This window comes from Arachis duranensis, chromosome 4, assembly GCF_000817695.3.
Source record: "Arachis duranensis cultivar V14167 chromosome 4, aradu.V14167.gnm2.J7QH, whole genome shotgun sequence".
Lineage (NCBI taxonomy): Eukaryota > Viridiplantae > Streptophyta > Magnoliopsida > Fabales > Fabaceae > Arachis > Arachis duranensis.
The window spans coordinates 16,874,880-16,886,280 of NC_029775.3; the positions used below are offsets into that span (position 1 = coordinate 16,874,880).

At 31.4% G+C, this 11,401-nt stretch overlaps 1 protein-coding gene across 1 annotated transcript; it reads right to left on the minus strand.

Annotated features, from left to right (window-relative positions):
- Positions 1–3,514: 3,514 nt before the first annotated feature.
- LOC107483579 (phylloplanin) lies at positions 3,515–5,064 on the minus strand. Its single transcript, XM_052261158.1, has 2 exons — positions 4,834–5,064; positions 3,515–4,137 (listed from the first exon to the last, which is right to left on the minus strand). The coding sequence occupies exons 1-2, from the start codon at positions 5,021–5,023 to the stop codon at positions 3,860–3,862; spliced, it is 468 nt and encodes a 155-aa protein (XP_052117118.1). The 5' UTR covers positions 5,024–5,064; the 3' UTR covers positions 3,515–3,859.
- Between the last annotated feature and the right edge of the window lie 6,337 nt (positions 5,065–11,401).

Consider the following 11,401-nt stretch of genomic DNA (forward strand, 5'->3'; position numbering starts at 1 on the left):
ACACCCACATCTCCTACATGTCAAATTATTGGGAGGATTCTGGATCTGCTTTCCTTTGCCTCTTCCCTGGTTGTTGTTATTGTTGAATCTCCGGAAGGTGTTATGGCCCTAATGTGGTTGTGGAACATAGCCTCTTCGCTTGAAATTCTATCCTCTAGGCGCGAAGTTCCTCCCCTGATCTCTCCTAACAAAAGCTCGGTGATTGTCCTTATCTAACATGGCCTTTCTTGCACAATCCTCAGCAATTCGGCTTTTGTTTATCAGTTCAAAGAAAATTTTGATCTCCATCGGGTCTACTGTACTCAGGATGTCACTCCGCATACCACCTTCATATTTTATGCATTTTTATTCTTCAAAATCCCCCGGAGTACCCTGACAAATCCTAGAGAACCAACATAATTCTTCAAACCGATTAGTGTACTTTGCCACTGACATAGGACCCTGCTTCAGCTGTAGCAATTCAAGCTCCTTCGCCATCCTTACTGAGTTTGGAAAATACATCTTATAAAACTCGAATTTCTGCCACCCTTCAAGGGTCCCAACTACCAAACCAAACACCTCTCGATCATTCAAATCGTTTCCAATATCAAAATTATTTCAAAATCAAACCAATTCCAATATTAAATCTTTTTCCAAAACCAACCAATGCCAATATATAGCAAATCATTTACAAAAACCAAACCTCATATCATATACCATATGTATAATTCATCAATAATTTATTCAATTCATTCCTATCTTAAGGTCTTCTAGCCTAAGTTTTCACGTGACATTAAACATTAACTACGAGAAACCAAAATCATACCTTGGCCGATTCCTCCCTAAACTTGGAACACCTCAAAAACCTCTCCTTTAACAAGTTTCAAGCTTTCAAACGTCAATTCCTCAAACTTAATCACCTGGATTTCGTTCCAAACCGCCCAATTGAACTCCAAATCAACAAGAACACAATCTAATTCACACAATATCACTATAATCATCATAGGGTTCACTAACTCAATGATTTACAAGGGTTCAACAATTTCTTACCTTACCCACATATCCATTGGACAAAATCCAGTAATTTTCCACTGCTAGAGTTCGCCTAAACCATCAAAATCATTCAATTCCTCAATACCCAAACTTGAAATTCACGAAATTGAGGAGGGGAAGAACTGGGTGAGAAATGCAAATTTCTTACCACTTTGTTTAGATTGAATTGAAGAGAATTATGAGACGAATATGTGGCCGCTGACGGCTTATCAATCGAAACTCCGGATTGAAAGTTATGGACGATTGAATTTTTTGGAGACGTTAGGATTCTCTCCCCAATTTCTCTTCTTCAATGTGACTCCCAAGACTGAAATGAAAGAAGAAAAGCTCGTTCTCGGTGTTTAATAGGTTAGGCCTTGGTGCGCGGGGATATATTAACTTGTTTGGTAGATACAATAAACTGGATTTATTTATTGAAAATTTTAGTTAAATTTTGTTACAAATGCTCCACTATTATTCACGTACTCATTCTAAGGATTGACAAGGCTGGGAAAACAGTAATGCATATTTTGAATACCATTTTTTTACAAAATTGTTGAACTTTGTTATGTTTTTCTGAGTTGCTGAATACATTAACTTTACAGACTTTGTTGAAGAGGATGAAGTCAGTATACTCAAACATAGAAAGCCTTTCTCCTGATCGAATCGTTTCAACTGTGGAATTGAATATCGATCGTATTGAAGCTGCAAATAGAAAACTTGTGTTTTGAGACTTGGGAGGTCAGGTATGGGTATATATTAGAAGGATGAATGATTAATAAAAATTGAATTAAATTTTGCTTGTTCTGTATCTTGTTTTGGATTGATTAATAAAAGGAATGATGGAATTTTTATTATTGTTGAAATTTTTGTTGTTGTTGAATATTCATTCGATTAAAAAGAGAAAAAAGGAACTAAAAGAAAAAGAAGAAAGTTCGTGTATTTATTGTTGGTTTGTTGCTGCTGTGATGAGACGATGATTTTATTGTTTATATGAATATTGCTTTAGTGAATGGTGATAATTGAAATTAATTCTTATATATATTTTATTAATTATGAACAACAATGGTGAATTTTTGTTATTAATTGAGTTCAATTGTTGAATTTTTGCTCTTATACTCTGGCTATTTCTTATCTTGATGATGATGAGTTTGAAGAACTTCTCCAGGACCTCCTCCTCTTGCTGTTGATAATGAAGATGGTAATGCAGAAACTTGTGAAATTCATGGAGATTTTATGATTGATGAAGAATAGAGTGACTATTAAATGACTTGTTTAGACTTTAGTTAATTAGTTGTTCATTACAGTGGTTTGGTTAGTTTATTTGCTACTTAATTTATTTTAGTTGCGTATAAACTTGTATGTTGTGAATTTGTTTTTTAATTTGAGATGTGAATTTGTGTTGAGTATGTGACTTTTGACTTGTTATGGTATATATTAGTTATAGTCCAATGGATAATTTGGTTTATTTGAGGTTTATTTCATTATTTGTAAAATTGATTCTGTTATAAAAAATTTCATAATTTTTATATTTTACGAGTTACGTTTACATTCCGTCTTACGATTCAACGAATTACGATTAAAGAAATTGTTATAAAATAAATATTGTGCTTTTCTAACTAAAAGAATGAAAAATGTTACAAAATCAAGTTATATTTTGCAACTAAATTTTGTGATAGGAAAAATTATATTGTTACGAAAAATATTTTAAAGGTCCAAAATTGTTACTACTTTTGTAACAAATTTTGGTTTTTGTATTAAAAAAATTTGTTACAAATATTACTTTGAATTGTAACAGTTCTATTTTTTGTTACAAAAATTTTTTGTAACAGAACATACTGTTTTTTTTTGTTACAATTTTTTTGTTTTAAAATTCTAGTTTTTTGTAACAATTTTTTTTATAAATATTGCTTTTTTTTGTAGTGCCGGTTCAACTAGTTCGGCCTATTGACTCGATTTTGAGTCAAAATCTTTAAAATTAGTTCAAAATTCATAATTTTAATGTTTCTTCTCCTTTAAATTATAAAAATTAAATTTTCTAATTTTTTGAATAATAATTAATTTATTAGCTAATTATTTATTAATTTTGCGAGATTTATATGATGCGTTTTAATCCTATTTTTTCAAAATTCTAATTTTTGAAAAGTTGTTCAAGTTGGCTTAAAGAGTTAATTTCCTATACTTTCTCTTATATTTTATATTATATGAAATAAAAAATTTAAAATTTAATTTTTTTGTTGATAAACCTTATTATATTTTTACGCTAATGCGCTTTCTAATACTTTTAGTATTTTAATAGTTTTACTCTCTCAAATTCAAGTTCTAAACAAATGACTAGTAAACTTATAATTGTTTCTGTTTTATCCGAATGCAACTAGTAGAATGACAATCATATTATATGTTTTGAATACAATAATCTCATGATTTTCACAAGACTTAGAATCAGAGAAGTGGATCCAAATAAACTAGTGCCCATAGTAGCAGAGACTGATTAAGATACAAGTTAACAACGTCAAAGGATCATGCTATTATTGTCAATATATATAAGGAGATCTGAGAATTACAAATGATTAGCCCAATATAATCCTTTTATAGTTAATTTCCATTTCCTTTTTTTTTTGGGTGGTACCTTTCGGTTACCAACAAGCAACAACATAAGTCAATGTGATGCCTTACCATATATGTTTAAGAGGGGGTGGTGAATAATCATCATCATAATTAATTTTGTCCAAATACTAATTTAGAAATGGCATAGGTAATACAAGTATTGATGACTTAATTTATTTAATCATATAGTTTTTTGTCATCCTACTACATGACATGATTTAACTAATTAACTTAAGTTGAATTAAGAGGGCACAAAGTGAAATCCTGATGGAGTAATGTTGGCAACAGAGTTAGTTATCCCAAGAAAGCGCAGGGTTGAAATAAGAGACCCAACAGAAGGAAGGTTTGAGTTGCAATCAGAGAGTGGTGTTGGAACCATGAGGTTGCAACCATTGAGCATTGATGATAAATCATATACAAGTGAATCAACAGAATCCATCTTCATTGAGAATTTTCCGGCACCATTGGTTGTTGCATTAGAAAGCACCTTCCCTCCACACATTAGTTGCACTTGAGCATCTGATAAATATATCAAATATTAATGGCGAGACCAAACTATCACATAATTAATTAATTAATTAATTAATTTAAAAATATTATTCATACACCAAACACTCTTGACATCTATACAAAATACCGTTGTTACAAATTAATTGTGTATTTAAATTATTTTTTATTTTATTTTTATTTTTTTTTACCAAAGATTAGGACTCGAACTCACAACTTCTTAAATGAATATAGGAAGACTATGCTATTTATGGTATAACTCATGGACAAATTATTTTTTAATTAACAAAACAAAAAGAATACATGTTTAGTTGTTAATAAAATACTAGTGTAAAAAGGTATTTATTATAAAAAAGCGTATATACAACAAGATTGATTAATGAATTAATTAATTAAGGCTATTGTTTATGATCAGTACAACATCAAACGATAATGCTAGAAAAATAAAAAAATAGCTAGAAAGTAAATTATAACAATTAACGAGTACTAAATAAGATAAGTTCTGTTAATTTGTTTTGCTTGCTAAATATTTTCGAGCATTAAATTTGTGCAAATTTTAACTAATATATTGAAAACTTGGAATTAGATTAAAGGTGGGCCCAACTAAACTGAGTCAAACTCAATTCAAATTCGATTCACAAAAATTTAACTCGACTCACAACTTGATCATTAACAAATAAATGATGATTAATGGATTTTCAGCCTTACTTGAAAATGCTGGGGCTCCATCCCCATTATCATCAACATTGTCCTTCAAATTCAAAGTGCACAAGACTGTCCCTTGAATGTTAGCTGAACCAAGGAGATCATTTAGAATCCCAAGCTGAGCTTTGGCTTCAGGAATTGCCATTGCAACAACAACTAAGAGAGACAACATAACAACAATTTTCATGGCCATGGCTATGAGAACTATATCTTATAATAAATTTTGGTTGCAACAATTTAGTTGTGTAGCTAGACAATTTATACCGAAGAGAAGCACCAAATTTTTATCATGCTTCAATAACATAGTTGGAATTTGGGTAGTAGTGGGAAAACTTGTTATCTAAGTGACCTATACCAAAATGACAATATTCCTTTTCTTTCACTTAGTAATTATTTTCAACCATACAGCTTTATTTTATTTTTTTTTATTTTTTTATTTTTATAAGCACATGTTTTATGAGCTTCATTTGCATGAATAGAATTATGCCATTATATGTGGTCTATCAAAAACGTAAGCAACTAAGCTTTTATGTCTTCAAAGTAGAGTTCCCACTAATTTAGAGCTTTTTAACATATAATCATGTTTCTTATATCACACGATTCCTCCAACACTCGCCGGTGCTCATCACTTTAATGGTATGTAAGAGGCATGGAGTGAAATGAAGATTAAAAGAGTATGATAGTCTTCAAAGAAAGAAAAAAGTTTAAAATAGAATAGAATAGAATTTATTATTCTATTAATATTAATCTTTTCATTCGTTATAATATTATTAATTTAATCAATAGAATTTGATCAAAATCTTTTTAGGATTCATTTCATTTTACTTAATAGTAATGCATGCTAAGGAAATAATAATTTATAAGTATTTTATTTAATTTAATATTTATAATTATATATATAATTATTGGTAGTTGTTCATATTGTTCAACAAAGTCATTGTCCCCCTAGCATTTCCCTTATTATATTTAGAGTATATACTCATTTTGATCCTCAAAGAATTTCGGACCAGACACTTTAGTCCCCAACTAAAATTAATTACTCGATTGGTCCCTAACAATTAATTCTATCAGTCACTTAGGTCCTTGGCTCTGTCAACTTTAACATAAGACAAAATGGTCCCTGACAACTCTAACAGAGGACAAAATGATCCCTAACAACTCTAACAAAGGACAAAATGATCCCTTACTCCTTTATTCGAAAACGACATTGTTCTTCCCCAATTTTTATCATATCTCGCATAACCCTAACATTCATATTCTCCTTCTTCACCTTCACAGTCTTCTTTTCCATCTTTTCCTTCCTCCTCTTTAGCTCCAAGATTAAGCCATGGTGTAATTGCCACACGTGTCGCACCTACCTCAATATGTCATGGACCACACACTTCCTAAATCTCTATGACTGGTACATCCACCTCCTCTGCACTTCACCCACCAGAAGCATCCACTTCCACGTCCTCGATAACATCACCTCCAACCCCGACAATGTCCAGGACATCCTCAAAACCAAGTTCCACAACTACCCTAAGGCACGCCTTTCTCCACTCTCCGTCAAGCAATATAGATTATTGGACATTAGGATATCATGAGAAGATTATCCTTCGACATGATATACAAATTCTCATTTGAAATAGACACTGAGTGCTTCATTTCTTCTTTTCCGGAGTCCAAGTGGGCAGACAGTTTCAACCTCGCATCCAAACTATCAGTACAATGAGCAATGTCACTGTTGCCGCTCATATGAAAACGGAAGCGATTACTGAATATTGGTTCGGAGAAGAAGCTGAAGGAAGCGATCGGAGTAGTGGACAATGTGGTCATAGAGATGATAGGGCAAAGGAGGAGGGAGATGGCAACGACGACGACAGGTCTTGACAAATCTGACTTGCTGTCTAGATTCATGGGATCCATGGAAGATAATAAGTAGTTGAGAGATATAGTCATTAGTTTTCTGAGTATGAATTGGTTGAGAACAAGTTGAGGATTTTTTTTCTTGTGAACATTGAAGTTGTAGAGTGTGTATTGTGTAGCTCAAAGTTATAGTGTTAGACTATTAGTGTTATGCGAGATATGATGAAAATTGGGAGGGAACAATGTCATTTTCGAATAGAGGAGATCGTGGACTATTTTGTCCCATGTTAGAGTTGTCAGGGACTATTTTGTCCTCCGTTAGAGTTGACGGAGTAAAAGACCTAAGTGACTGACGGAGTTAATTGTTAGGGACCAATCGAATAATTAATTTTAGTTGGGGACTAAAATGTCTAGTTTAAAATTCTTTGAGAACTAAAATGGGTATATACTCTTATATCTATTATTATTTAATTATTTTAGGGATAGTTATAGGATATAAAATAAGATAATTTTATATTTTTTTGGTTAATTTTTTATTGTCTCAATTTTTGTTGTTTATTTAATATAAACCACCAACTCAAGCATAGTCTTAAATATTTCATTGTAATTTTTTTCAGTAATTATGCGATTATAACAGTTTACAACATTAAAGGGATTCACAAATCCTAATCTCCCGAGATATTGTTTTTAAGTGAAATCAAGAATAATGCCTCTATGGTTGAAGGAACTCTAAAGAGAATTGATTTCAATTCAATTTTTATAGTGGATCCAATATATTTGTCAAGAGAATTGGCAATTATTTAAAAAAAAGAAGTAAATGTTCATATTATCAACTATGATTCTTTTTTAATACATTTTGTACTAGAGGAACATCATTTAAAGTGGAACGTTATGGGAGTGTATTTACATATAGAAAAAAGATAGAGAGATGAACAATACTATAAAGTGCTGCAACTATCGGAGAATGGAGGAGAACAAATAGCTGTGATTGGAGATTTTAACGCGATCAAAGCACATCATGAGAAAGAAGGTGAAAGACCAAAACTAATAGCTACTATTCAAAATTTTAATGACTTTATCAATAGAGAAGAGTTGGTAAATTTGGTTATGTGAAAGACAAATTTACTTGATCAAAGCGTCAATTTGGAGACAATTTTGTGAAAGAATGACTTGATAGAGCGTTGGTAACGACGACTTGGCGTTCAGTATTTTCAGATGCCTTTGTTTTACACTTAGACGAGAATGGTTCAGATCATAAGTCGCTGTTGTTGTGCTCAAACAGAGAAGAGTGTTTAAAATGAGATTTAGGTTTTCAGAGAGGTGGTGTGAAAATGAGGAGGTGAAAAACCTAGTTAAAGAAGTATGGGTTGAGGACATTTTGGGCTCTCCAATATTTAGATTAGCAGGCAAGCTCAAGAAGTGCTGGCACAAGTTAGTTGAATGGTATAAAAAGTTCTCTTTCGAACTCAAAAATCATTAATTCCAATCTTAAAGAAAAAATTACAGTAAAAGCGGCTAAAAGAGAGTAGGAGGATGGAGTGACTATTTGGGTATGGAAGACTAAATTGGAGGATGCTATGGAGGAGGAAGAACACTATTGGAGAGAGAAACCTAGAGTGTAATGACTTCGGTGGGGGTAATTGGAATATAAAATTCTTCTACTACAAATTCAAAACTCAGAGTAAAAGAAACAAAATTCACATGTTATATGATGAAAAAGACAAGGCAGTCATGGGGCCTGACCATATTGCAAAGATAGCCAAAAACTATTTTAAAGATTTGTTTACTTCTTCTAACCCCAGAGACCAGGAAGAGGCACTTCAAGATCTACCTAATAAAGTGTCTGTCACTATCAATAGAGCCCTTACAAGACCGATTACTGATAGAGAGATCAAGATTATAATTTTTTCTATTAATCCATTCTCAACTCCTAGAAATGACGGATTTACGATCAAATTCTTTTAATTTTTTTGGGAATTAATTCAAGCTGATGTGAACCAAGCAATGAAAATTTTTTTTCAGGAGGTAAAATTCTAAAAATTTTCAAATATACCATATCTATCTTATCCCTAAAATTCTACATGCTACATCTATGAAAGAAATCCGGCCGATAAGCTTTAGCGATGTGTTTTATAAGATCATTTCAAAAATTCTGGTGCATAGACTACAATATGTTATGAACAGTCATCAGTAACAATCAAAGTGCTTTTATTAAAGGGCAACTCATTAGTGATAATATCTTGATAACACATGAATTTATGCATTTTTAAAGAATAAAACTTATTGAGAGTTTGACTTAGCATTGAAACTCGGTATGAGTAAAGCGTATGATAGGGTAGAATGGAGTTTTATTTGGGAGATCATGAAACGACTCAGTTTCTGTGATAAATGGATGAATTGGATTAAGGAGTTAGTGACAATAGTTTCTTATTCTGTTACTATGGATGACAACCTCATGGTTTCTTTGATCCATATAAAGGGCTGCGATAAGACAACCATTTATCTCCCTACCTTTTCTTATTTTGTGCAGAGGAAATCTCCTACTTGCTCCACAAAGAAGAACAGAGACATGATATTTTTAGATTGATGCTTAATCATTGATACCCGAAAGTCAGTTATCTTTACTTTGCAGACGACTCAATACTTTTTCTTAGAGTTACAGAAGAAGAGTGCTACCACCTAATTGAGATCTTATAAGCATATGAAGAGATCAATGGATAAATGGTCAATCTAGATAAATCCTCGATTTTTTCAGCAAAAACACTCTTATCCAAGTTCGTAATCAGCTAGCTATTACTTGTGGGTTTCCCACGCAATCAAAATAAAAACTTGGGATTGCCAGAAGTTATGCACAAATCTAAAAGGAATACTTTCAACTATATTAAGGATAAAGTCTCTAAAAAATTATAACACTGAAAAAGAAGACTTTTTTCTTCAAGTGACAGGGAAGTACTAATCAAGACAGTGGCAGCAACAATTCCTATTTATACCCTCAATTGTTTCAAATTTTTAGAGACATTGATTGAAGATATTCAGAGAATAATGGTGCAATTTTGATGGGACAAAAAAATACAGAAAGAATGATGCAATAGATTAGCTAAAAAATTTAATGCAAACTGAGGCTTCAAGGGAGTTTAAACTTCAAAGATTTAAAGGCATTCAACCCCACTATACTAGTTAAACAAGGATGGAGAATTTTAACTAAGCCCCATTCTCTAATCCATAAAATCTATAAAAACAAATATTATAAATTTTCTAACTTTTTGAGAGATGAATTTGGAAATAATCCATCTTGGGATAGAGGAACGTGTTAGAGGGAAAAAAGGTGTTGGAGAAAAGTTTGCTATGAAAAATTGACAGAAGCGTTTCAGTGAGTATTAAAGAGGATTAATGAGTTCCTGAGTTTACTGCTATAACTCCTATTCCTAACACTAATACAAGACACACACCAGAATAAGTTTTAGAGTTAATTTAGTCAGAAAATAGAATCAGACATTGATAAACAGTGTTTTTAGTATAGAAATAGCAACAGCCATACTCAAAATAGTCATTCAAGAAGGAGAAGACACACTGACCTGTATAAAGACGAAAAATGAAAGTTACTCCGTGGTTGCAGGGTACAATGTTGCTTTCCAATTCTTTCACCCTCCCATCGAATTTCTACTTGAACAATGTCAAAAAAGCTCACTATAGTAATCAATTTGGAAGCTAAAGTGTTCGCTGAAAATTAAAAGCTTTTTGTGGAAGGTGATACACGAAGGTTTACCAGTTAAGAAGAAATTAAACTCAAAAATTGTTGTAGTGAACTTGAACTGTTCAAGATGCGGATTAGAGGAAGAGTCTGTTTTTTATTGTCTCTAGTCATACTCCGACATCATTGAAGTTTGGAGCGACAACCAACTGTCCATTTCTCTCCGAGCTAAAGATCCTTGACGATGGTAGATACAACTGACCGAATTTTTTTAGAAGAGTAAAAATTATCAACGATTAAAAATCCTGACAACTCATATAACATGGAAGAATTGGAGAGTAAAAAATAAAATAAACTTTATTGGCTCCCAAAAAAATTTTTTTTTGATGGCAGAAACTACATGAAGAGCTCTTAAAAACCCATAAGCTCATTTCTATTTTCTAGTTGGATATTATTTTAGTTGAAACTTTCCATTTTTTTCTTGGAGAATTCTACTGTGCTTACAGCAAAAATAAGCATGTTATACTGACGTTACGTGTCAATCACTGAAAATTGAAGGCAATTTTGTTTTTAAATGAAAAAAATTAAATTAAAAGAAAACGTTCTAATATAAGTACGTTAATGAGATATACAATCATACATCACCTCAATTTGTAACATTTTCAATCTCATTGGAATTGATGCATTTATGGTCCATTATAAAATAAAAAATGGGATAAATTATTAATTATATTTGAGTAAAAGCTGAAATTAAAATAAGATGAGTATTAGGGAGTTGGTAATTTTTGTAATTAGTAGTTATCAAATAGTTATTAATGATGTTTTTAATATCGTGAGATTTCATCTAATAATATAGAATTATTCATTTTTTTTACTGGTTATATGCTGGCCAAAATTTAATAAAATTGCTAACTCCTAACTTTTTCTTTAAAATAATTTTACTTATAAAAATATACATTAATTTAATATTTATTAAAATATTTAATTATTTTTTTAATTTTATAATTTTATTAAATTTATAATTAAATTATT